Source organism: Panthera pardus, unplaced genomic scaffold (assembly GCF_024362965.1).
Source record: "Panthera pardus isolate Hobbes unplaced genomic scaffold, ASM2436296v1 HiC_scaffold_4, whole genome shotgun sequence".
Taxonomy (NCBI): Eukaryota; Metazoa; Chordata; class Mammalia; order Carnivora; family Felidae; genus Panthera; species Panthera pardus.
Genome location: NW_026526969.1, coordinates 18,602,356 through 18,629,792, shown reverse-complemented (window position 1 = coordinate 18,629,792; position 27,437 = coordinate 18,602,356). Strand labels below are relative to the sequence as shown.

At 50.8% G+C, this 27,437-nt stretch overlaps 1 protein-coding gene and 1 long non-coding RNA gene across 2 annotated transcripts in view; one reads left to right on the top strand and one right to left on the bottom strand.

Annotated features, from left to right (window-relative positions):
- The window catches only part of LOC109278165 (ATP-binding cassette sub-family A member 17-like), a 75,692-nt gene that overhangs the window by 25,612 nt on the left and 22,643 nt on the right, over positions 1-27,437 (bottom strand). The window contains exons 9-16 of the mRNA XM_019468230.2: positions 25,409-25,581; positions 24,658-24,780; positions 23,443-23,572; positions 20,340-20,494; positions 18,802-18,957; positions 18,468-18,678; positions 16,651-16,801; positions 11,163-11,261 (exon numbers count right to left, since the gene is read on the bottom strand). Of these exons, the coding sequence (XP_019323775.2) occupies positions 11,163-11,261; positions 16,651-16,801; positions 18,468-18,678; positions 18,802-18,957; positions 20,340-20,494; positions 23,443-23,572; positions 24,658-24,780; positions 25,409-25,581 (1,198 nt within the window). The remainder of the gene's footprint in view (positions 1-11,162; positions 11,262-16,650; positions 16,802-18,467; positions 18,679-18,801; positions 18,958-20,339; positions 20,495-23,442; positions 23,573-24,657; positions 24,781-25,408; positions 25,582-27,437) is intronic.
- Positions 305-25,418, top strand: LOC109278166 (uncharacterized). The gene is made up of 3 exons (XR_002085519.2): positions 305-4,912; positions 11,625-11,714; positions 24,702-25,418. It is a non-coding gene; the product is annotated as an uncharacterized LOC109278166 (long non-coding RNA).

The following is a 27,437-nucleotide window of genomic DNA, read 5'->3' as shown; positions in this document are numbered from 1 at the left end:
TGCTTGGGATTCTCTCTCTCTCTCTCTCTCTCTCTCTCTCTCTTTCTCTCTCTCTCTCTCCCCCCTTCCTCCCTCCTTCCTCTGTCCCTCCCCTGCTAGTGCACGCTCACTCTCTAAAAAATTAATTAATTAATTAAAGAATATTGAGGAAAAAGGAGCTGCACCCGGATGATATACTGCTAGCAAGCATATTTTGACTAGAAAGTTCTTTTTTTTTAATTTTTAAAAAATATTTATTTATTTTTGAGAGAGAGAGAGAGACAGAGAGAGAGACAGAGTGCAAGCCAGGGAGGGGCAGAGAGAGAGAGAGGGAGACACAGAATCTGAAGCAGGCTCCAGGCTCTGAGCTGTCAGCCCAGAACCCAACGTGGGGCTTGAACTCATGAACGGTGAGATCATGACCAGAGCCGTAGTCGGATGCTTAACCAACTGAGCCCCCCAGGAGCCCACAGAAAGTTCTTAAATAGGTCCTGAGTATATATTGAACTAACTGACCAATGGCTTTTCCAAAGAACTGAGGCAACGTTAGCATGAATAGATTTCATTATTTTCCTATAAAGATGCCATATGCAAATTAAAACAAAAATGAAATGTCCCTTAATATCTACTTTATGAGCAAGACTCATAAACCCAAGTATGACACGTAGCACTGGAGCCTGAGGTCTTATTTTTGTTTGGCACTGAGCTCAGAAAGGATTTTATGTTTTTAAATGGTTACATGCTAGATGGTTATCTAATTACTTACATAATATCCTTGATTATGCTATTAAACCTACAGTAGCCTAAAACGTGTACTCTGGCTTTTCAGGAAGAAGTTTGCCGAACCCCGCCCTAGGCCAAAAGAGGTATTCCTTGCGGGCAGCAAACCGTTCGGAAGCTGAGAAATATATTTTTACTCATAATCTTCGGGTCGGTTATTCTACTCCTGGGAGTGCGTCACAACGAAACAGTGCAGTAAATTGTAGCTCATTTTCCCTGCAATAGAGTTCTGTAAATGGCGGTGTGGCCCAGATTCTCCCCAAACTTAGCAGCTTAAAACAACCGTAAACGTTTGCTGTGTCACACAGTTCTGTGGGCCAGGCGTTCGGAAGTGGCTCGGCAGGGTGGTGCTGTCTCCGGGACTCTCAGGAGGCTGCAGTCGAGCTCTGGGCCTGGGCTGCAGTGGTCTGAAGGCTGGACTGGGGCGGGAGGCCCCACTCCCAAGACGGTGCCCTCATGTGGCTGGCTTAACAGCTGGCTCTCCCAGTGGAGTTTTTTTTTATTATTATTATTATTTTTTAACGTTTATTCTTGAGAGACAGAGAGACACAGAGCATGAGCAGAGGAGGGGCAGAGAGAGAGAGGGAGACACAGAATCCGAAGGGCTCCGGGCTCCGACGCAGGGCTCAAACTCACAAACTGTGAGATCATGACCTGAGCCAAAGTCAGTCACCTAACCGACTGAGCCACCCAGGTGCCCCTTTACCAGTGGAGTTCTGACAAGAATGTTGGTTTTAATTCACATTAATGATGAGGATAAAAGTGAATAGCAGTGGTGTGTGTCAGAACTTCACTCGTGCATCCCCCAGGCAAGCCACACTGTTGCTGACTTGAATACTACTGTTCTAATGCTGGAAGAATATTTCCCTAAGTTTTTGTGTTCTTAACGAAATGGCTCGGGATAGACACTTTTCAACTTAGTTTGCATTATTAACATTTTCGCCACCACTTTCTTAATCTAGACAATCAAGAAATTGTTAAATGAAACCCTAGTGTTTCCTGTTTACCCCGTTCCATGACGTAAGTTCACGCATGATGGTTGATTTCAAATTATCGACACAGCACGTCCATCATGCGGATTTAAGTAGACGTAAATAACCTTAAGAGCACTGGTAATAGTACAATGTAGCCAAACCGTGACGTCTTGTGTATTGCCATTTACAATGTTTTGATTTATAACTTACAGTTTTATAATCTTATAACAGGAAATTTATGTTCAGTCTTCTGTTCCTAGCACTGAGCTCCCAAAACATTTATACGTTCCTAAGTGGTGACCTCAGGTAAGGCGTGTTGTGTTGTGTTGTGTTGTGTTGTGTTGTGTTGTGTGAGCAAGGTGACTTTGGAAAGGACCTGAGGATGGGGACTGGTTGCCGTGAGAACCATCCATGGGATTCGAGGGTTGGAACTTTCAGGCCCCCCTCCCAGCCTCCTGGGAAGGGACAGGGGCTGGAAATTGAGTTCAAGTGCCAGCGGCCAATGATTTAATCAATCAATTATACCTGTGTAATGAAGCCTCCACAAAAACCCAAATGGGCAGAGAACCCAAAACGCTTCCGGGTTGGTGTCCCGGGAGGTGGCGGGAGAGCAGTGCCGTCAGAGAGCACGGACGCTTCGCACCGTTGCCCTGTGTATGTGTTCATCTGGCTCCTGTATCATGTTCTGTATAATGAACTGGTAGATGTCGGTGTTTTTGTGAGCTCTGTGAGCCATTCTAGCGAGTTAATTGAAGAAGCGGTTGTGGGAACGTCCAGTTTATGGCCGGTGGGTCAGAAGCACAGGTGACCACATGAAGTTGTGACTGGGGTCTAGAGTCAGGGAGTGGGGCGTTCTTGCAGGACTGAGCCCTTAAGCTGTGGGTTCCGATGCTGTTCTCCAGAGAGAGCGCGTCAGGGTGAAGTTAACTGCTTGGTGGTGTGAAAAAAAATAAAACAAAACTGGGGCGCCTGGGGGGCTCAGTCGGTTAAGTTTCCGACTTCAGCTCAGGTCATGATCTCCGCGTTGTGGGTTCGAGCCCCGCATCAGGCTCTATAGCGACAGCTCAGAGCCTGGAGCCTGCTTCAGATTCTGTGTCTCCTTCTCCCTCTCTCTCTTTCTCTCTGCCCCTCCCTTGCTCGTTCTCTCTCTCTCTCTCTCTGTCTCGAAAATAAATAAATGTTAAACCCTGCCCCACACTTTGGAATTGATATCAGAATTGTACTGCAGTTTTTTATTGTGATTTGCCAGCTTATGCAATTGAATTTTTAATAAGAGCCGTCTTTAGCTGGTGCACAAAATTCTTGATAATTTAATATTCGGCTCTCATGAGCTGAGCTGAGCTGAGCTGAGCCAGCTCCAGCACACCTCTGGCAGGGGCCTCGATTCCTTGTTGGCTGTTGGCAAAAGCCTTGGTTCCGGGCCACGTGGACTTCTCCCTGAGGCCGTGTGAGCGTCCTCCCAAGACGGTGGCTGGCTTCTCCCAGCCTGAGCGGTCCAAGACGGAGAGATAGAGGTACAGTGTCTCTCGTGAGCTAGCCTCATTACTCACTCGTCAGTTCCGCAAAACCTTGCTGCCTTTATGGGTCAGCCCTATTTACAGCGTCGGCACGCCCGGCAGGCCCCGCCTGTGCCGAGACCCCGCCTCTGCTCTCGACCAGACCATTTCTCCTGGACTTTTCTAGGCTTTCTACTTGTCCTTTCGTTAGCTTTCCTACAGATTGGGGGATGTTAGTGAGCATTATCAGGATTTGTGTGGCCTCTCTTCAGGGCTTCAGCTGGTACCCGAGGAAGGTGTGTGGGGAAAGACAGGAGCCACACAGCACTTCGCCACGATATTTTCTTTGGCCCCGTGAAACGTTGTGTCAAGGTTGTATTCTGAATTTTTCCTCATTCAGTTTCTGCTAGTCGGATTTTTTGCTGGGGGGGCTGTTTAAGAAATAAGACTGTCATTTATTGAGACTGAATTCCAGGAAGGAAGGGAGGGGAGTTTTCTACAGCGGGACCTTGGCGGCCACCACACCACGGTGTCTTCAAACAGATTAAGTACAGACTAAGAGCTGGTCCGAGAGCTTCCGCACTGTGCTGGGCGTCCTCTGACTGGCCCTCCAAACCCCAAATGCTCATGCTCTGTCATGACCTCCCTCAGTCTCCTCCCAGTTTTATTGAAATATAATTGACATTTAACCTTGTGTAAGTTTAAGGTGCACAACGTAATGGCCCAATATATGTATATATGTGAAACCGTCACACAATTAAGCTCAGTTAGCGTCCACCTTACAGACTTAGGGTATTTTTGCTTGTGGTGAGAACTTTTAAGATCTACTCTCTTGCTAACTGTCGGATATACAATAAATACAGTGTTGTTAACCACAGTCACCATACTCTCCTTACTTCTCTTGTAACTGGAAGTTTGTGCCTTTGCCTCCCCTTGCCCAGTTCCCTCACCCACCCCCACCCGCTGCCCCCGGCCACCACGGATCTCTTCTGTCTCTGTGAGTTTGGTTTCTTTCAGGATTCCGCACATGAGTGAGATCATGCGGGATTTGTCTTTCTCTGTCTGGCTTATTTCACTATGCATAATGCCCTCAAGGCCCATTTATGTTGCTTCAGATAGCAGGATTTTCCTTTTTCTTAATGGGTGAATAATATTCTCGTGTGTGTGTGTGTGTGTGTGTGTGTGTGTGTGTGTGTACACTGTGTAGAAACTTTTTAGTTTGATGTAGTCCCGCTTGTTTAATTTTGCTTTTGTTGCCTGTGCTAATCCCCTCCCCTTCATTGTGAGCTGGACCTAGAGACTCACTTCCAACGAGTGGAGTACAGCAATGTGATAAAACATCACTTCCAAGACGAGGGCAGGAGGGGACTAAGTCTTCCTTCTTGGTCACGGCTTCCCTTTCTCTTTCTCTGATCACTCGCCATGGGGGAATCCGGTTGGCGTATCACGAGGTCACTCGGCAACTCGGGAAGAGGTCCACACGGTGACACACTGAGACCGATAGATGCTGGGGAACCGAGGCCGGCCAACAACCCTAGCAGTGATCTTGGAAGTGGACTCTCCACCTGCTCAGCCTCCAGAGACCACGGGCCTGGCTCATAGCTCGACTCCCACCCAACAGGCCCTGAGCCAGAACTGACTGTCTACCTGCTCCTGGACTCCTGAACCACAGAAAACCGTAAGGTAATGAATGTTGGCTATTTCAGGGCTGCTACCCTTTAGGGAAATTTGTTATTTAGCAATAGATAATAAATAAACACAGGCCCCCAACAGTGGGGGGTATAACAGACGTGAGACAGGGGAGAGGTAAAAATCATGTGTAATTAGTAGTTCCAGGAGGAGAGGAACGAGAGGGTAGATGAGAAGGAACGTGTTGGAGAGATGTTGGTCGAGAATTTTCCGAAACTGGCAATACCAGCAGACCCCAGGGTAAAAAGTGGTAAAGATCCTAAGCCGGCGAGCACAAGGACAGACACGTAAAGCACGTAATTGTAAAAATGCTGGAAACCTAAGACAAAAATCACTACTAAAAGCAGCCAGGAGTAGGGCGCCTGGGTGATTCAGTCGGTGAAGCTCCCAGCTTCGGCTCAGGTCATGATCTCGTGGTCTGTGAGTTCGAGCCCTGCGTCAGGCTCTGTGCTGACAGCTCAGAGCCTGGAGCCTGCTTCGGATTCTGTGTCTCCCTGTCTCTCTGCTACTCCCCCGCTCATGTTCTGTCTCTCTCTGTCTCTCAAAAATGAATAAACATTTAAAAAAAGTTTTTTAAATAAAATCATCGGGGCGCCTGGGTGGCTCAGTCGGTTGAGCCTCTGACTTCAGCTCAGGTCATGATCTCACGGTTCATGGGTTCGAGCCCCACTTTGGACTCTGTGCTGACAGCTCAGAGCCTGGAGCCTGCTTCGGATTCTGTGTCTCCCTCTCTCTGCCCCTCCCCTGCTCATGCTCTGTCTCTGTCTCTGTCTCTGTCTCTCTCAAAAATAAACATTAAAAAATTTCTTTTTAAGCAGCCAGTGGTAAAGGACAGATTGTGCTCAAAGAATAACAATAATACTGGCAGCTGACATCTCAATAGACATAATGGAAGTCAGAAGACAATGGAATGGGACACATAGGCAGTGGCCGTGGGCTAGAAATGGGAACGGGCACGTTTGCAAGGGAACACAAAAGATCTTTATGGAGCGATATGGTGACACTTCTGTAAATTTATTGGAAGTCATCGAATTTACTATATGAATCATTGAGTAACATGACAGTCTGTAAATCGTATCTGTTGAATCTGTTGAAATCTGTTGAAAAGGAAGACATTGCATTGTAGAAGCGTTGGAAAGAGCCCTGCCAACCTAAAATTCTATCTATGGGTCAAATGCCCTTCAAAAATGCAGGCCACCTGTCTATTTTCGAGCAAGCAACAACCCTGAGATTTTTGTCACCAGAAAACCGCCACTGGAGGGAGAAGGTACTGTTCAGGCGGAGAGACCATCCTAGGTGGGAGCTTAAAGGTGAATGAAGGATTAGAGAATGACACAGAGGGTAAATATATGGTAAATTCAAGTGAATACCGATGGCCCAAAACATCATGACATGCGATGGGTTTTAAAATATGTACAGGATTGAAATACACAAACCAAATGGTACATAACTCTGGAGGTAGAGTCGGGGTAGTTGAAGGAGCAGTGGGCCTGTGTCGTCTGGAACGTGGTGAGCCTACGCGTTTATGGTAAACTGTAATAGGTTATGAGTGTACGTGGTAATCTTAGGATAACCACTAAGAGAAGGAGAACATAATTTACAAATTTGAAATTAATGGAGGAGAAAATACAAACTAAAAGATACATATATATATATGTATACATATATATATGGATTAGGGGCTCCTGCTTGGCTCACTCAGTTAAGCGTCTTGACTTGATTTCGGTTAGGGTCATGATCTCACGGTTCGTGGGATCCAGCCCCGTGTCTCACCCTCTCTCTGCCCCTGACCTGCTCACACGCATGCTGCTCTGTCTCTCTCAAAATAAAATAAACATTTAAAAAATATTAAGTGCACCCAAAGTTGGAAAGGAAATAGAAAGTGAGTGTGGACCTGGTAGGCAAACAGAAAACAGCAAGCGATATGGCAGATTTGCAACCCAGTGAACTGGGATTTTCATCAGTCGTCAAGGCCCCGAGGTTCCAGTTAAAAGATAAAGATGGATGAAGGAGCTGTTTTCTGAAATTTCAACGATTCGCCGTTGACAAGAAGTGCGCTTAAGATACGGCTACGGGAAGACTGAATGCAAATGGGTGGACAAGAACCTACTCACGACTTTGAACCAAAACAAAGCTAGTATATACAACTAGATGGATGTTCAGTTGTTGGGCTTACCAGCAAAATATGTTAACAATTCTAAATGTGTAGGCACCTGATGCAGTCGCTTAAAAACAAAGCAAAACTGGACAAAATTAAAATCAGCGTGTTACCTCTAGGAACCCAGAGAACAGGCAGATAATCATTTTTTTAAAAAGACACAGGAGATTTGTACACCACGATTAACAATCAGACCTAGTCGCCATACACAAAAGACTGCACCCAGCCACTGCAGAATGCGCGTTCTTTCAAGAACATAGGAAATTTTACAAAAATGGAAGGTAAGGTGAGCCACAGACTCAAGCATTTTGAAAGAAGGAGGCCATACAGAGTATGTACTCGGGCCACAGTGAAATTAGGTTAGAAATCACATATATTAACAAGACAAGGCAAAATAAAGCAAGAAAACATTTTTTAAGTTTATTTATTTTTGAGAGAGGGAGAGAGCGCACACGCATGAGCGGAATGGAGGACAGAGAGCTGCGGGTTGGGGGGAGAGAATCCCAAGCAGGGTCCAGGCTCTGAGCTGTCAGCACAAGGCCTGATGCGGGGCTCGAACCCATGAACTGTGAGATCATGACCTGAGTTGAAATCAAGAGTCAGATGCTTAACCGACTTAGCCCCCGGGTGCCCCTGAATAGGAACAGTAAAAAAAACCAAAACTCTCCACGAGTTTGGAAATTAAGAAACACAGTTCTAAATAAACCACAGGTCAGAGTGGAAACCACAATAGAAAATTAAACATATTTCTAACTGGATGGGGAAGAAAAGATTACATATCAAACAACTGTGCGACACAGGCACGTGAAGCTCAAAGGGAAATTTATATCTCAGATCCCTAGTTGAATATATGTATGGCTGAAAATAAACTATATAAAAACTATCTTACAAGGAAGCGCTTCTGCCTAACCAGTCGAGGACGTCCCCCCTCTCTGCTTGGACTTGGTATTATTCTGAGGCCCCTCGCAGTGAGATAAGCAAGCAAAAGGCATGAAGCCTGGAAAATACGAAGTAAAACTGTCTTTAAATGACATGATGGTTATATCCAAAATACTAAGGAAGTCAACCCAAAATTGAACTACTGAGTTAAGCAGTATTTCTAGATATCAATAACTTAAAAAATGATTTCTAGATCTGCAGCAAGTGATTGGAAATGAAATTGAGAGATCCATTTCCATCCCTTTGAAAAAAATTGAAATACTTAGGAATAAGTTTAATAAAAGATAGGCAGAGCTTCTGGAAAATGCAAGAGATGGCTGATAAAAATTATAGACGACCTCCCAGATAAAGGAGGCTGTGTAGAGTACCTGTGGATTGGAACGGTGCATGTTTCAGATGTCCATTGTCCCCAAATTGATATATACATTCAACCTAGTACCGGTCATATTCCCAGCAGGTTAAAAAAAAAAGACTCTATGTTTTAGATGGTTTTAGGTTTACAGGAAAACTGAGCAGAAAGCACAGAGTTCCCATATGCTTCTTCTCTCCCCTGCTGCCGACTTTTCCGTACTGTTCACACCTTGCATTAGCGTGGTGTTTCTGCTGTAACCGATGAGCCAGCTTTCCAACAAGTTCTTTTTTTTTTTTAAATAGAAACTGACAAGTTTATTTTTAAATTTACATGTTAACCCAAACGACCTATAATGGCCAAAACCATCTTCAAAAAACAGAACCGGAGAAACTATCTACTACCTGACTTCAAGATGTCCTTTGTAAAGCTGCGGTAATCTCGACCGCGTGGGTCTGGCGTGGGGCAGAAGAGGGGGGCATAGAAATGGACATACGCAGTCAATTGATTTTTGGTGAAGGCATCCAAACAATTCGGCCTGGAAGGAAGTCTCTTCGCCAAGTGGTTCCGTCACGACTGGGTACCCACGTGCAAGAAAATAAACCTTGGGGCGCCTGGGTGGCTCAGTTGGTTAAGCGTCAAACTTCAGCTCGGGTCATGATCTCACAGTTCCTGAGTTCGAGCCCTGAGTCGGGCTCTGTGCTGACAGCATGCAGCCTGCTTGGGATTCTATCTCTCCTTCTCTCTCTGCCCCTCGCCCCCTCCCCCAAATAAATAAATGAACTGAAAAAAGAAAATGAACCTCAGCCTCTTGTCACACTGCACAGAAAAGTTAACACCGGGGGGTCACAGATCTAATGCAGAAGCTAAAATGGTAACGTTCCTAGAGGAGAGAGTAGCAGCATGACTCTGACCTACGGGTGGGCTCCGAAAACAGGAACAGGCAAGCCGCGGGCTGGGAAGAAAACGTACCCGACAGAGGACCTCTATCCAGAGCACACGAGAAGTCCAGGAACTCCGGAAGAAAACTGAGCCAGAGGCTTGGTGTTTACGCACCTTTCGGTACGTTTGTCATGCTTCAGTAAAAACGTAATTATTTAAGAGAACCCAGAGGAAGTGTCAGGCTGAGGATGGAAAACAGCTGAAGAGGGAAGAGCCACCCGGGTGATAAGTCGGAGGGTCTGAGCCAGCACGCGGCTCCGGGAGACCAGAGGGCCAGAGAGGGGGGAAGGAAGGGCAGACTCACCCAGCACACAGAATGAGAGGATCCCGCCTGTCCTATGGTGAGAGAAGAAACACCTGTCCTACGGTGAGGAGCAAGGCACCATGGGAGCGGGCGGTGGCCTCACACGTGGGAAGTCGTGAAACACGTTCCATCCGTGGCCAGAAGTCCATCAGATGTCAAGCGGGATAGTTAAACGGAAAACCGTATGGAGATACACCGTGGTTAGGTTGCATAACATCAGAAGCAGAGCGGCCCGATTTCCTTCAAAGGAACAAGGGTTAGACCCACAGCTCATATTCAGCCACAGGAGTAGAGTCTGCGAAATAGTATTTTCAGCACCGATGGAAGATTACTTTCAATCTGGTGAAAATATCCTTCAAAACGTAGAGAACTAAAATCATTTCCAGGGCCCCCAGGAAACCCCACACAAGTGTGTTTGGCACCCGCATAAAAGCGCTAAAGGGTGCTGTAAAGACTGTACTGTGGGCAGGACAGTCACCCGAGAAGAGGAAAGAGCACAGAGGCAGGTGTACGTGCACATGAGTTTAAGTGACCATTGGCTTTCTCTACCAATAATACTGTCTTGCGGTGTTGAAAAAAAAGAGAGAATTAAAATACACGCTATATACAAGCTGGTGATGGTGGGATATGTGCGTGTCCCAAGGTCTTGGCGTTTTCCAGAAGCAGAGTAAAGATATTAATTCACTCTTGTGTGTCTCAATGTCTAGGCTGACCGCTACCATAATACAGTAAGAACGTATACTTTCCAACTAGTGTGGGGAAGGAAAATATAGAATCAGGAGAAATAACCCAAAAAGGGAGGAGAAGACTAGTGGGAAATATCAAATAAAATGATAGATATAAAATCGAACGTATCAGTCACAATACTTGCAAATAGCCTACACGGTCCAGTTAAAAGACAGATATTGCCAGACTGGATCAAGTCACACTGACCTGTTCCCATCGCCCCTCTCTGGCCTTCTTTGGTCTTCTGGGCGGCTTCCCTAGAGGGCCCCTTCACGGCCTTCCTAGAAGTAAGCCTGTGTCCTGCCTCGTGACAGTCAAACTGGACCAATCAGGGGCGCCTGAGTGGCTCAGTTGGTTAAGCGTCCGACTTTGGCTCAGGTTATGATCTCGCAGTTCTTGAGTTCGAGCCCTGTGTCTGGCTCTGGGCTGACAGCTCAGAGCCCGGAGCCTGCTTCAGATTGTGTGTGTGTGTGTGTGTGTGTGTGTGTGTGTGTGTGTGTCTCTCTGCCCCTCCCCAGCTTATGCTATCTCTCTCTCTCTCTCTCTCTCTCTCCCTCAACAATAAATAAACATTAAAAAAAAAAATCAGACCAATAGGCCAACTCCAGAGCCACATAAACCAGCTGAGTCAGTTATAGTCAACGACATCCCACATGATACGCCACTCCTAGAAAGTGGTATTGCGTTCAGCGCTTTCTCTGTTAAGCCGCACCCCTATCGCTGGAAGTCCTCGTCAGAGGCTGGGAGGCCGCCCAGCACGGGCGCTCCGAGGAGGAGCCGGGCTCCGGTCCACGGGTAGATGCGTGACAGTTTCACCCTTGCTTACCGAATGAAGACCTCCTCCATGGTGGTGACCGAGGCCCCGAAGCTGGCGATCCCCAGCTCCACCTGCCTCTGTTCCAACTCGGTAAATAGAGATGCAAACCTAGAAGGGAAGAGAGGTTTTATTCCTCACAGGTGCGAGGGGACCCCCCCACCCCCGCCCCACCATCACCGTCACCCTGAGCTTTCCGCAGGGCAAAGAGCGGGGGCTGTAGAGTCGAGATGGACCTTGTTCAAATCTCAACTTGGTCACCCTCTAGCTTCAGGACTCTGAACTTGAACCGGTGAGGGTGAGGGTGACAGCATTTACTCCAGAATGTTTCTGTGAGGGTAAATCGCACACACACCTCGCACGTTGTGCGAATATCATTCCGTCTCTTTCCTACTCTTTTTGGAGTGCTGACTAAGGGCCAGTGGCCGTTCCAAGCCCTTTTCCACCTATGAACTCCGTCAATTGTCTCCACAGCTCTTTGAAGACAGTGCTGAGGTTAAGTGACTTCCCCAAGACCACACAGCGGAGACAGGACACAAACCCAGGCCGTTCTCTCCAAAGACAGTGAGTGCTCTTTTTTGTTTTTGTTTTCCTACTGTTATGGTAAATGAGGAAAGGAGCTAATTCTTAACAACCTGCTGATCTCAAACCCTTCCTTATGCATGCATGAATGGATCGTGGCTTTTTGTGTGATATTAAGAAACCCACAATCTCCTATCTGCTCCCTCACAGCCCAGTGTCCAGGCCAGCAAAGTGCCTGTAAGAAACCCCGCTCGCATGCCCGATGCCCTCATGAGGCTGCACGGCGTTCTCGTCCGCCCCCAAGGGCGGCAGGTGCGTTAAGAGCTTGCACAGTGCACTGACTGTGGCTGGGTCTATGTGCGGACTCTGCCGCTGCCTGGCTGTGTGACTCTAGGCTAGCTCTTTCACGTCCCGAGTCTCTCCTCATCTGTAGGGTAGAGACTACCTCATGCACCAAGTCGTAAAGAGCACAGTGAACGTAAGGACACCTTGCAGAGCAGCCGGCCTGTGCTGTGTGTTCAGTGTCCGTTTTCTGAAATTGTGCTCATCGATTGCTACTGTCTTGCGACAAGGTCAGTATGTCCCTTCTGAAAAATTGGAGCAAAATTTGCACGTAGTGAGATGCCTTGTTCTCGTGTCAGTCAAGAGGTGATGTTACTTTTTTTGAAAACATTTTTAATGTTTATCTTCGAGAGAGAGACAGAATGTGAGTGGGGGAGGGGCAGAGAGAGAGGGAGACACAGAACCTGAAGCAGATTCCAGGCTCTAAGCTGCTAGTGCGGAGCCCGATGTGGGGCTCAAACTCACGAACTGTGAGATCATGACCTGAGCTGAAGTCGGATCCCCAACCGACTGAGCCACCCGGGTGCCCCAGGACGTGGGCCTTTCCGTCACCCTACACAGTGCTCCTGCTGCCCCCTCCAGAAGGTTCCGTCTCCTCCCCACAGATGACCAGTGTCTCTATTTCCACCACCAGAGGTTCCCCATACCCGGTCTTTGTCTTCACATAAGTGGAATCTTCGTCTACTTTGGGTCTGGTTTCCTCTATGCAACTTGTTTCTGAGGTTCGACCGTGTGGTTTGCGTGCATTGCTAGTGTATTATTGTTCATTGTGTGTCTCTGTGGGTGAGTGTTCACCAAAAGCAATATGCCCCAGTGTGAGTGCTGGTTCTCCTGCTGACCGACATTTGGGTGGAAGTGATGGGGGTCGGGTCAGAGGAAGCCCACGGGGTCTGCTGTGGTTTCTCGGAGCCCTGGGCTGCCGTGCCCGGGAGGATCGCGTCCATGTGCTGCCCACTGGTCCCAGCTGGAAGGCTTTCCGGGAATCCCCGCTGAGGCCCCAGACCTGGGTGCGAAGCCGTCCTGGGATCCCCAGGTAGGTCCATTCGCCGGCTCGTAATTTTGCTAAAGACTTTGTGTTCGTGTTCATGTGCCAGAGTTTTGCTATTGGAGACTCATGCCCTTAAACGGGTTGGGAGCTGTTCCCTTCTCTCTTTCTCTCTCTTTTTTCAAAATTTCCTCGGCGTTTGATGGGACCTGGCATTTTCTTTTCGGGAACGTTTGTCATTGCAAATTTGATCTCATCGGTAGATGCACGGTGATTCGTCCTCGTCTTTCCCACCTGGTGTCAGTTTTGGCGGATTGTGTTTTTCAAGGAATCAGCCTGTTGTATCCAAATCCAATTTGTCTGTGGTCTTTTCTCCATGTCCCATCCTGACTGTGCAGTCGGTGTGCGGAATGGTCTGTTCATTCCTGTGGCTGGTTCTTGTCTTTTCTTCTTTTTTTCTTTAATGGCTTTGGCAGAGGCTTGTCACTTTTATTAATATTTTTAATAAACAATGGCGATTTTAGATTTCTCGATTTTTTCTTTTGCTTCTTATTTCATCATTTGCTCTCCTCGTATTTATTATTTCTTTCCTTCTCTGTATTCTGAGCTTTCTCTCTCTCTCTCTCTCTCTCTCTCTCTCTCTCTTTCTTCCTTTTTTAGAGAGAGAGAGTGGAGGAGGAGCAGAGAAACAGAGAGAGAGAGAATCTTAAGCAGATTCTTAAGTGCTGAGCATGTGCTGAGCATGGAGCCAGATGTGGGGCTCGATATCACAACCGTGGGATCATAACCTGAGCCAAAATCAAGAGTCAGATGCTTAACTGAGCCACCCAAGCACCCCCCCAATCATTACTAATTCCTCTTTGACCCATAAGCTGTTCAGAAGTGTGGTGTTGCATTTCCAAATATTTGTGGATTTTCTAGGTATCGTTTTGTAATCAAGCGCTAATTTAACTCCGCCGCTTGTGTTTTGGGGAGGCTGGGTCATGACTGAGGGCCTACGTGTGAGACAGGGATGCCAGGAAGACGGCAGAGTGGGAGGGACCCGGAATGTGCCCCTCCCCTGGCACGGCGTCGGCGATGGCAGAATCTGTCTGATGTGCGTGCCACTGGAAGCTGTAGTCAGAGCCGTCAGGCAAGAAAAAGAAGTAAAAAGCATCCAAACTGGAGAGGAAGAAGCACAATTATCTGTTTGCAGATGACATGATCTTATATGTAGAAAACTCTAAGATGCTACAAAGAAGCTGTTAGAACTAATAAGCGAATCCAGCAAAGCAGCAGGAGACAAAGTCACCGCGCAAAAATCCATTGCATTTCTAAATACAATGAACAGATCTGAAAAGGAAATTATAAAAATAACCCCATTTCCTATAGCATCAAAAAAAAATTCTTAGGAATCAGCGTAATCAAGGAAGTCAAAGACTTTTACGATGAAAACTATAAAACGTTGCTGAAGGAAATGAAAGAAGTTGTAAATACATGGAAACACAGCCCCTGTTTATGGACTGGAAGACTTAATTTTGTTAAAATGTCAATACCAGCTGGAGAAATCTGCAGATCCAGTGCAGCCCCTACCAAAAAAGCAGTGATGTTGTTTGCAGACGTAGAAAATGCCATCCTCAAATTCATATGGAATCTCAAAGGACCCTGAATACCAAAACAATCTCAAAGGAGAACAAAACTGGAGGACTCACACTCCCTGGCCATCTAAGAAGCGACAGCAATCCAAGCAGGGCAATATTGGCACAAAGGCAGACGGACGCATAGTTGGAAAAGAACAGAGAGCCTAGAAATAAGTCCTCGCATTTATGGTCAAATGGTTTTCGACGAAGTTGCCAAGACCATTCAGTGAGGGGGAAAGGACAGTCTTTTCAACAGGCGGGGCTGGGAAAACTGGACATCCCCACGCAACAGCATGACATGGGACCCTACATAACACCACATACAAAAACTAACTCAAAATAGATCGAGGACCTAAATGTAAGACCTAAAATCGACTCTCAGGAGGAAACATGGGACAGAGCTTCATGAAATGGGATCTGGCGGCAACTTCTTGGATGTGACACCAAGGGCATGGTAACACAAGAAAAAAATGAGCAAATAAAAAACAACAACTGTGCAGCAAGAAACACTATCATCAGAGTAAAAAGGCAGCTCAGCGGGTTCGATCCCCACGTCGGGCTGTCTGCTGTCAGAGCAGAGCCTGCTTCAGATCCTCTGTCCTTCTCTCTCTCTGCCCCTCCCCTGCTCACACTCTGTCTCTCAAAAATAAATAAAACATTTAAAATAAAAAGACAACGCACTGGATGGAAGAGAATATTGCAAATGCTATATCTAATCAAGGATTAATATCCAGAATATATAGAAAATTCCTACTACTCAACGCAAAGAACAACTCGATTCAAAAATGGGCAACAGGGGGCACCTGGCTCAGGTAGAAGAGCACGCAACTCTCGATCTCTGGGTCGTGAGTTCGAGCCCCATGTTGGGTGTAGACATTACTGAATAAATAAAAGTGTTTTTTTTTTTAAATGGGCAATAGACATTGCTTCAAAGAAGACCTATGAATGGCGAGGAAATATACACCAAAGAATGGGAAGCAGGGTCGTGAATGGATACTCGTACACCCATGTTCATGGCAGTATTATTCACAATAGCCAACATGTGGCAGCAACCCACATGTCCGCTATGGATAAAGAACGTGGTGTGTGTGTGTGTGTGTGTGTGTGTGTGTGTGTGTGTGTAAGGGAAAAGTATTCAGCCTTAGGGAGGAGGAAAATTCTGCAAGATGCCACAACATTGAACCTTGAGGACACTGTGCTTAGTGATCTAAGCCAGTCACGAAAGGACAGATCCAAAAGCCAATGGGAAAGTGCATGCTGGCACTCATAAGAGGCAGTGAGAGCAGTCCAGATCTTAGAGACAGAAAGTATATAACGGTGGGGGCCAGGGGCTGGGGAGGGGGCGGTGGGGAGTTTGGGTGCTCCTGGAAGTGACCCGGTGGAGACAGGAGTTGATGGTGTGGATGGGCGGGGCGAGTCAAGCAGGTGCGTTCCTGAGAACGCAAGGTGGGCAGACCCGCAGCTGGGGCTGAAGGGTGAGCCTTCAGCAGGAAGGGGACACGTTCTGGGCTGTTAAGAGATGGAAGGAAGAAAGGAGCGAGTGTGGGCTTGTGTGGGAGTGAGACGGAGTTCTTGTTTGCTGGCTCTCGACTTCATAGTGAAGTAGGAGGTAAGATTCCTACTTGAGAACAACATGATGCAGAGGACGGGGTGTTGGGGGGGTGCCGGGAACCTATCCGGGGTCTGAAATAATTAAAGAAAATCAGGTCAAACCTCCATCTGAGCTCAGTCACCCAATAAAAGGGCCCCTGTAAAGCCATATTTAAGAATTTGACTTTAACCTGAAGGCTTTAAAGGATGGAGGTGACATGATCAGAGCCCCATATTTTCAAGTGTGCTTAGGCTGGAGTGTGCTCTCTCTCCAGGAGATACCAAAGGCCTGGGGGTCCAGACCCTCACAGAACAGAGAGCTCTTGCTGAGGACAGAGACGGGGGATGGCTCTGGACACTCCGTGCACGCACGCAGGCACTCCCGTGCACGCACACGGGCCCGTGCACACACACAGGTACTCCCGCCCCCTGGGGTCCGCACCTGGGCATGCTCTTTTTAGGAAGAATAAACGTTAATTCTTCTCCAATGCTGGACTGCAAAACCGCATTGGGTATGTGGTGATAAATCAGATGGGCAATCTTCTCTGTGCTACAGTGAGGTTTCTTCACTAAAGTCATGTAATATCCTGCACCTGAAACAACATTTCAAAGAGCCTGAAATAATCTTACTCTTTGTAGCTGCACTTACTTTTTCTGTAGCTCAGAAGGGGCGGCTCCCTGGGAACGTGGAGCTGGAGGGCCCCGTGGGGTGGAATTGTTTTCACACAACGAACTGGCCTCTGAAGGCCGGTGTTCTGGAGGGTCTGGCCTTCTCCTCCGTGACCGGAGGTGGTAATGACGGACTTAGCGATGCTGGCCGACGTGGCAGAGGGCCGTATGGAGGGCAGCTGACTTGGCAGAGGCCTTGCACATCAACGTGAAGAACAAGGCTACCTCTGTAATAATCACATCATGCTTTTGGCGTTTTGAACGTCCTTTCTGACACTAGTAACACTTGTTAGCGTGATGCTGGCGATGGGGCCACTCAACAAACATTTCTCAAGCCCTTGCGATGAGACAGGCACTGTTCTAGGTACTAGTCAGGAGTTCTTGCTCTCATGGGCCTTCATTAAAGGAGTGTGAGACAGACAATAAGATACACAGGGAAAATGTATAGAGTATTAGTGACATGAGCCATGTGTCAAGAAAGACAGACATGGGACGGGGTGTGGAGGGTTGGGGAATGTGATTTAAAAAAATTTTTTTGTGTTTATTTTTGAGAGGGACAGAGCATGAATAGGGGAGGGGCAGAGAGGAGAGACACAGAATCCGAAGCAGTCTCCAGGTTCTGTGCTCACAGGTCAGAGCCTGACACGGGGCTCGAACTCATGAACTGTGAGATCATGTCCTGAGCCGAAGTCAGACGCTCAACTGGCTGAGCCACCCAGGTGCCCCTAGGGAATATGATTTTAAACAGGGCACACCAGGCCAAGCACGGCCCGTGGGCCACCCCTAGGACTCTGGCTTTTGCTCTCGGTGGGAGGGGAGGTCACTGCAGGGCTGAGCCGAAGAGTGACAGGCTCATTCTGACAACAGGGCGGTGGGGGGGGGGGGGTGGTTAGTGGTGGTAGTCAGCAGGCAGGTGTGACAATCCAGGCCAGGAGACGATGGAAGCCAGTCCAGGGTGCTAGACGGGCGTGGAGGTGAGGGGGGAAGGGAAGGCCCCCAGGGTTTGGGAACAGATGGGATATGGGCTCTGACAGACGGAGGGGTCAGTGAGCCTGCAAGGTTTTGGCCCAGATCCTAGAGGACATCTTCTGCCTGTGCTGTGGGCAGCGGCTGTGGTGGCAGAGTGCGGGAGCCCGGGGCTGCGCAGGGTTTGGACAAGCCTGCCGGAGCTGGGCAGCGTCCACGCACGGGGAGCTCAGGAAGAGGTCCGGGCTGGAGGAGGATGACCGCAGGCCGGATGAGGTCACCCGGTCAGGGGGCAGAGGAAGGATGGGGGCGGCAGTGACACAGGAGGCCGTGGGGTCCAGGAAAACAAGGGAGCCACTTGTAGAAACACCCCACACCTGTACAGGTGCTTCGCACACGCTGGCTCAGTCCTTGAGGAGCACGGTCCCTGAGTGTCCGCTTGTCACATCGGGAAAGGACGGTGGAAGAAGGATAAAACCCCTGGCCGCGTGGGTGGAGAGGCCGTGAACCCACAGAACGGAACTCAGACATCAGTGTCCTGCCTCCAGATCTGAGTCTGCTCCCGCGCCCCCTCCTCCCGTCCCGGCCCCGGCCCGGCCGCGGGGCCCCGCCCACCCCGCTCACCGTACTTCTGCTTGAGGAACAGCGAGGACCCGCAGCACTGAAGCTCCCCCTTGGCCATGATGGCCACGCGGTCCCCCAGCAGGTCGGCCTCGTCCATGAAGTGCGTGGTGAGCAGCACGGTGCGCTGGCTCTTGTGCTGCTGCAGCAGGTCCCAGATGGCCCTCCTGGAGACGGCGTCCATGCCCGAGGTGGGCTCGTCCAGCATCAGCACCTGCGGGCCGGGCCGAGGAGCCGGTGGCGGGGTGGCGGGGTGGCGGGGTGGCGGGGTGGCGGCGGCTCCCCGCGGCCGCCCGCCGTGCTGGGCGCCCCGCCCCGGGGCCTCCCGCCCGCCTACCTCGGAGCCCGCGATGAGGGCGATGCCGATGGACAGCTTGCGCCTCAGGCCCCCGCTCAGGCACCTGCTCAGGGAGTCCCGCTTGTCCTCCAGGCTGAGGGCGTGCAGCATCCGCTGGACCTCTTCGGGGCACTTGAGGCGGAACAGGCCCTTCAGCTGAGACAGCGGGGGGCAGGGACTTCGGGCAGGGGCTCCCGGCCTTGGCGCCCCCTCCTTCCCTCCGCGTGCTGCGCCGTGTGCCCTGACTTCCCTCCACGCCGCCCTGGTAGAGGCCCAGCTGTCCCGCAGGCATTTTGCTACTACCTGCATAAACTGCACCCCAGAAACTTACTACCTCTGTGGAAAGGGATGGGCACAAGGCTCTTGGGGTTTGAATCATGTGAATATGAGTCTCATCAGTACCAAGTACAGCAGCGTATGAAGGAAAGGATTATACCTCCTGACCAAGTGGGAGCCACCCCCCGGGATCCAGGGGACGTTCCACAGATGAGAAATCTAAGTGTTGCGAAGGCAAGAGTTTGGCTGGCTTTTCACCCAGTCAGTGGGAGGGGCCTCTACACCCTTGGAGGGATGCGGGTGTCGTTATTCAGGGCTGTACCCTTGGGCCACACCTTAGTTTATGCTAACGAGCTGACTCAGGACCGGCAGGCGTAGCTGGCCTGCCTAAGCTGCAGACTGAGTTCAGTCACCTGCTGCATGATTCCATCACTCAGGCCTATGTGATGAATCCCACCATAAAAACTGGACACTTGGGGCCGCCCGGGGGGCTCAGTCGGTTAAGCGTCCGACTTCGGCTCAGGCCGTGATCTATCTCTCAGCTCTTGAGTTCGAGCCCGCGTCGGGCTCTATGCTGACTGCTCGGAGCCTGGAGCCTGCTTCGGATTCTGTGTCTCCCTCGCTCTCTGCCCCTCCCCCACTCACGCTCTGTCTCTCTCTCTCAAAAATAAATGAAAATATTTTTTTTTATTAAAATTTTTTTTTAACGTTTATTTATTTTTGAGACAGAGCATGAATGGGGGAGGGTCACAGAGAGAGGGAGACACAGAATCTGAAACAGGCTCCAGGCTCTGAGCTGTCAGCACAGAGCCCGACGCGGGGCTCGAACTCACGGACCGCGAGATCATGACCTGAGCCGAAGTCGGACGCTTAACTGACCGAGCCACCCAGGTGCCCCGAAAATATTTTTTAAAAAATAGAAAAAAACCCCAAAAACCGGACACTGGAAGGTTAAGTGAGCTGCCCTCCTGCACAGCGACGTGCCAGCAGGGTATGTGTCCCGAGGACACGGAAGCTTCACACGTGGGACTCACCCAGACCTCACCCTGTGTGTATGTCTCTTCGTTCAGCTGGTCCCGACTTGTATCCTTTATAATCACCCTGCCCTAATGATAACCCTTGCCTCTTCTCCTCCCCGAATGGTTGGGGAACAGTGTCCAAAAGAGGTTTTAGGACCCTCTGAGGTTGGGGTCAGGGAGCCACAGCCTGTCTTCCCACCACCAGGATGCAGAGGAGCCACGGCCTGTCGCGCACAGACTCACCTGAGCATAGAAAGAGAGATGCTCCGCTACGGTGAGGTCATCAAATAGGATGTCGTGTTGGGGGCACCAGCCCATGCTCTTCCGGATCTCCGCCATATTGTGTGAAATTTCATATCCATTGATATACACACACCCACATGAAGGGGGAATAAGACCTAGGAGCAAGGAGAAGACATATCCCAAGGTCACCTGCAGTCAGAGCAGGCGACAGAGCAAGGGCGTAAGGACACTCTGTTTGTTGGCGTGCAGGCCGCCTCTCCCTTGTCACGATTGGGAACATCTGAGGCGTAGATGATCTGTGACAGTGAGTGAGGATGTGTGGGGGCAGCGGAGGCAGGAGACCTCCTTCCTACGTCTGAGGAGCGCCAGCCTGCCTCGGTGAAGAAGACACACGGGTGCGCGTCATGCTTACACTGAGATGAGCCTTAAGAGCTACTGTGGAAACGTGGTTCAGAACGATGGTGTTTGGGTTGTGTAACAGGTTTGAGCTGAGACCCGTGACTGATTCCGTGTAAATTCCCAGTAAGCCCCAGGGAGCACGCGAATGATCGCACCCCCTGCCTGGTGCATGTGGGGATGTGTATACGGCCCATCTGTGTACTGTCTTTATTATCAGTTTCTTTAAAAACATTTTTTTAACGTTTATTTATTTTTGAGAGAGAGACAGAGAGCACAAGTGGGGTAGGGGCAGAGAGAGAGGGAGACACGGAATCTGAAGCAGGCTCCGGGCTCTGAGCTGTCAGCACAGAGCCTGACGCGGGGCTTGAACTCACAAGCCTTGAGATCAGGACCTGAGCCGAAGTCGGACGCTCAACTGGCTGAGCCACCCAGGCACCCCCTATTCTCATTTTCTTATTTTAAGTTGTATTTTTTCAGACTGAAAAAGGCCATAGATGTCTATTGCAACAGGGTTAAAGGAAGAAGGACAAAGCAGACGAAGGTTATGCACATCCCAACCTGTAAACACGACCGCTGTTAACATTGTTTTGCATACTTTCGGCTGTGTTCTTACCTTCTTATGCGTACGCTGTCCCACATGCTAAGTTTCTAGCAAAACTGGGAAATATAAATTCTGGTTCTTTTAACTGGCCTTTTCACAAAACAGTCTACTGAGGCCATTTCTCCACGTCAACGAGATCTATATAATTTGCGAAGGCTAACAGGATTTCATTGTTATGAATATACGCTGCGTATTTATTCACGCCATGCTAGTAGGTATTTAGGTATTTAGTTTGCAGTGTTTCGTGAATACGAACATGGATCTCAACTCTGCCTTCCTCCCCATACACTTTCTGACTCCAAACCAATGTCAGTAGATTCGGTGGCCAAGAGGGGACAAGACTTTCAGGTTCTTGATACTTCCTGCCAAATTACCCACTGGTGGAGTTTTGGGATCTTTCATTTTGCCTGTGGACGATAAAGCATCGGTGACTGTTTGCGGCTGGGGGATGGGGAGGAAAACCAGTGATGCTTTCCACGTTAAATACGTAAGTCTTTTTATGTAGAATTACAATACTAGAATAGCTCCTAGAATTTTTTTTTCAAAACCCACATAGCTTTCCTGGGTGGAGGAATGGGGTTTCAGATACAGAACAGGCCTGTGCCAACTTTGGGGCCTCCATGCAGAGAAGCCCTTCAATGTTCAGTGTCCTGGGCCATCAGCCAGACTTTCCCTTCCCGGCTTAGCATCTTCAGGGCTATTCAGTCTCGCTCGGTGTCTTTCAGCGGTGCCACTTTCTCCAGGGCCGCGTTGGCCTTTTTTTCTGTGCCGTGTCACTGCCGGTAGAAATCCGTGGCTCATCTCTGAGAGGTCATTCGTGGTCCGCATTGTGGCAGGACTTGCAATTATGTTCATTCATTCATTCATTCAGTCAGTCATTCGTTGAAAAGTATTTACTGCGTGGCTGTTCTTTGCCAAGCCCTGATCCAAGCACCACTGGCCAGAGGGAAACAGAACAGATTCTCTGGAGAGAGGGATGGGGAGACAGAGGTAGCACACATATACAGAAACCACTGCTGAGAACAGCAGAGAGGGAAGCACCCGGGAAGAGTGTGTGTGTCTGTGTGTGTGTATGGGGCAGGCGGCGGGGGAAACAGTTTACGTGTTTGTCTTTGAACAACACTAGGACCTTAGTCGTGTGGCCTGGGGGTCTAGCTGGGTCACCCTGCAGGTACTGAGGACCTCAAGTCCATACAGGAGGAGAGGCCTCTGGCATCAGCAATGCCTGCATCTGACAAGGACCCCCGTCTAGAGACAGTTCTGCCCCCCCGTCCAGGAAACCTGCCGGCCTCAGTCCCCTGTCCTGACCCCCACAGAGCCTGTCCAGTGAGCGTCTGTGGGGCTGAGCCTCAGATCTTAAAATCCTGATGCCGGGGAGGGGGCGCGGAGGGGGAGTGGCCGACGGAACCTCAGACCAAGTTTCCCCTTTGCTGCTCGTCAGAATCTTCCAGAGAAGGTGCTCAGCAGCCTGAGAGGGGAACCGAGGCAGCCTGCCTCTGAGATGCTGATAGTTTCTCTGGCAGGGTGGATGTCTGTGACTGCTTGGCTCTCAGAGCTCCTTGAAGCTCAGAAATGTGTCTCGTTGGTTTTGTACAGAACTTTACACAGGTTAAGGCTCCAAGAAATACATATTTGCAGAATGAACAAGTTCTCAAACATCGCAGCCTATTGTTTTAGCTGACAGAATGTGAAATAACTATTTAGGCATCAAAATGATTGTGAAACTGAAGTAATTGTAGAATAATTCTCCAGGTCTCATCCTAACTGAGCCACCCCCCCCCCCCCAATCAGAAGCAAATGGATGGATTTCATGGTTAGGAGATTAGTGGTGCCTCCCTGTACCGGAAGGTTCTATGTGGGAAGACACACATAGGGCAGGGCTCACAGCTCCTGGATAGCGTGTGAGATCAGAGTCTGCAGGCTGAAAGAGCCAAAGATTTCCTTTTCCTGCTACAAGGTCACGTGAACAGCCAGACAGGATACAGATGGCATAAAAACAAACAGCAAATGCTTCGTATGAAGACGTCAGTGAGATCTAATGAGGGGAGGTGGAACAGAATTCGGGGTCTGTTCTTCCTCGAGGGGCTGGCCCCGCACAGGTACCTGTGAGCACGTAGCACGTGGTGGTTTTTCCGGCTCCGTTGTGTCCCAGGAGAGCAGTGATCTGCCCTTGGTACAGATTCAGGGTCAGGTCTTTGACTGCTACATGTTTATTCTTTCCTGTGTGATAGACCTGCGGAAAATTCAACGTGTGACTGACCGTGGAGCACGTGCACACGCGTGGCGTTTGTGACAAACCTGTGACCCACCCCAAGTTCCCCTGCCAGCCCATCGGTGGGAATCCAAGTGGAAATCTAGAAGGGAGCCCTCTTTTCAGGGTTTAGCTGACCGGGGTGGAGGGGGCTGGTGAGGAGCCTGATGGGGGTGGGGCGCAGTCCCGGGGGTTCTCCCTGGTACCCGAGCCACGGAGGCCAGAGCTCGAGGACGAGGGGCTCAGGGCTTGGCAGGGAGATTTCTCCCTGCTTCTAGAACCACACCTTTCCCCGCATTACCTGGCTAAGCCCCCTCAGAAATCATGCCAGAACCGTGTGGCTGCAGACAGCCTGTTGTGTGAGCACAAAGGGAATCCCTGCTCGTGGGAGCAGCAGGCATGCCTGGAGGGAGCTGGAGCCATCCCGTCCCGGGCTACGATGTGACGCCTCCTCCCCCTCCAGCTCCCACAGGCAGAGGAAGGCGGGGAGCGTGACAAGGCTGCCTTGTCAGTACAAGGAAACCGCCTCTCCTCGGGACTCATCGCATTTGAAGGACAGAAGGGGCCAAAGGAGGAAATGTGGGACATCCCCGGCATGGGGCTTGTGTCCAGGCATCCCGTCGCGGCACTGCCTAGTCACGCGGGGCTCTGCGTGCAGGAAGGGCTCAGCCAACGCTGGTGACAGGGAAGCACGCCCCAGCTGGGAGCGGGCCCTGAGAGCTGGGGCTCCGAGTGGCTGGGTGTGTGAACCGTGGAGGATGGAAGTCAGCCAGCCAGTGGCTGAGTCCCCGGGTGTCCCCGGTGTCTCCGGGCAGGGGCGCTGGCAAGGCGGGGGTGAGGGGGGCGGGTTATTTCAAGAGAGACCATCCAGACCCTCCACCCTCCTCCACTTAACTGCACCCCAGGAGACAGGGCACTTTACGTCAGGTTCCTCTTTTGAGGACGGCGTTCCAGGAGGAAACGAAACCTCGGTCAGGAAATTGTGCCTCGTAACCCCCATCAACGGTAAAACAGAAGCCTCTGCGCCCGTTTCTTCGGTTCTCGGAAGGAGGTTTGTGAGCCGATACCTTGTAGAGATGCTGGATTTCAATCCCTTTCTTCAAACTGGTAGGCTCTTCCTGAATCAACTGGCTCTTTGGAGAGTTGTCCGGATCCGCCACGTGGAGCACCGACCGCGTGAGGGGCACGGGCTGTCCACGCCAGTGGGATGGCTAGACAGAAAGGCAGCTGACATTAGCACGTGCGGGTGAGTCCACTGTCTGCTTCGGGAAGATAAATATTTTGGTAAACCAAATTCTCCACATCCCCCCCACCCCAGCTCCCAAGTTTCCTGGTCCCAAATATTTAGCGGTGCCCGGAGACGTCGAGCAGCTTGCTCGTGGACCCACTACCGACAAGCTGCTTTCTAGCACGCAATTCGTGGTCCTGAGGACGGAGTGAGCGACGGGGACGCGCCCGCCCAGGCTCGCGGCGTGCCGGGAAGCTCCCTGTGGCCGAGGCCTGGAGAAGTACCCGGTGGGTGCTTGTCCACACTCTGGGAAGGGCCAGCAGGGCGGCCGCGCAGAGGTCCAGAGTGAGTGCCCGTGCACGTCAGACAGGGTCACTCCCTTCACAATGGGGCCGCTGGCGGGGCGTTAATCGTGCTCCCCTGGTGACCGCAAACTGATAGGTTCCGGGGTGAATCCGGCTTAGAGGACCCAGCTTAGGTGTCCTGGGGTTTGGGATTTCATGGGGGACACCGCCACGACGGGCGAGGGTATCGGGGGGAGGCCGTGGACGGTCTGCGTCGGTGTGCAGAGCGGCGGCGCCCGCACTCACCATGACGAAGAAGTACCAGGGCTTGGGCACGCCATGCTCGCCCGGGAGGACGGCCTCCACGTACCCGGCCACCGCGCCGTACAAGACGGAGTCCAGCAGAAGCATCAGCAGCACCTGGCAGAAGTTAAACTCCCCGCTGAAGCCGCCCACGTTCTTCCACTGCAGGCCTGTGCCTGCCCGGAGAAAGGGCCGCAGTCAGCACCCGGACGGCAGGACGTCCCGCTCCCGCCGCCCGCAGGCCTGCAGAGTTGATGTCTGGGGCGCTAGGGGACGAACGCAAGGCACGGGAGGGGGGAAAGCTAGAGCTGTGAGTGTCTCCCACACGACAAAACATTTTCAGTATTACCAGAAGGCGGTAGTGTTTTCACTGGCACCGAATAGGGACGTGGTCACCCAAGACGCCTCCCCACTTCTGCACCTGTTACCCGCCTTGTCCGCCGGGCTGATTCTCACCTGAAGTGAGGGTTGCCCAGGGGTCTCCTTACCCTGCACCCCTCCCCCATCCGGGTTATGTGCCCATCCCCCCGGCACCCTGAGCTAGCTGCGATCGGAGAGGGTAGGGCTCTGTCTGTGAACCTGCCCGAGTTACTGTTCACCCATCACTGTATCTGCCGCGTCTGCCCCGGGGCCTCGCGTGCTGTGGGCGATCACACATCCCTGTTCCACAAATACAGGAAGGTACCGAGGAGTTGGCTTGGGACCAGGTCCTGGGCGCGTAGGGAGGAAAGTAGCCTGTGCGGCGCCCAGTGTCTAATCTGGGTGCAAGTGGCTGAGGCTTCTCATTGAAAGCGTCCGAGATACTGAGTGTCCGCCAGCAGGCTCGCGGTGGCGGGAACCAGCAACGCCGAGGGAGAGATTCGAGTGCGGGCAGGCGAGCATACAGACGGGCTAGATGGCTGCTCCTCAGGCTTCCAAGTGCTTGCTGAGCACCTGAGGTTCTGTTCCCATCCGGCGCGTCAGGGCCCCCCACGCCCCACCCCAGGAACCTGGGCTGAGCTGAGCTGCCGTGGGGAGAAGGGCCAGGTGGCCTCTGAGGCCCTTCCTGGGAGGCGATCCCGCGACTGGTCCGCACGAGAGCGTCGCCTTCCACTGCGCCTGACAATCAGATCTCGCAGGGCTCAGGGCGGATTCCAAGGCTGTGACACTGAGCCCACGTGGTTCTCGAGAGCAGGTGCGTCCTCGCGCAGCGCTAGTCTGCCCCGACGTCAGATCCACCCCCCTTTACGGTCATTTAGTTTGCGTCTTGTTTAAGAAATCTTTCCCGCTTCGAGGATAGGAGTGTCCTCTTTTATACCATCATCGCCAAGAGCGTTACAGAGTTTTGACGCTGGAATTGACCCCTGTGGGTGCTGTGATTTGCGGGTCCGGTTTCAACTTCCCCAGAAGGTCCTCCCGTCCCTGCAGCACCATTTACTGACCCCCACTGCCGGGGGTCGGCGTCACTGCCGACCTTCACCCGTGCCTTTGGCTTTGGGTTTTCTGTTCTATCAGTCTTTTTGTCAGTCTTAATTATGATTGCTCTTTGAGAGATCATGTCCGGAAAAACAAGGTTTCCCATCTTGCTCTTCCTGAAGCGGTTTTGGCCATTCTTGCCTCTCTACTTTCATTTAAATTTGAGGGGGCGGCTGGGTGGCTTAGTCGGTTGAGCATCCAACTTCGGCTCGGGTCATGATCTCACAGTCTGTGAGTTCGAGCCGGGCATCGGGCTGTGTGCTGACAGCTCAGAGCCTGGAGGCTGCTTCCAATTCTGTGTCTCCCTCTCTCTGTGACCCTCCCCTGTTCATGCTCTGTCTCTCTCTGTCTCAAAAATAAATAAACATTTAAAAAAATTTTTTTTTAATTTGAGGGGGTGCCTGGGTGACTCAGTCGTTTGAGCGTCCGGCTTTGGCTCAGGTCTAGAGTTTGGATCAGGTAGGGGTTAGCTGTGACTTCCTCCCACGATTTATCTAATTATATTCAGGAAGAAGGTGCGTGCGGGAGGGGTCTGCACCATGTCTGTTCCATCTAGAGTGTTCTGAACAGGGTGTGC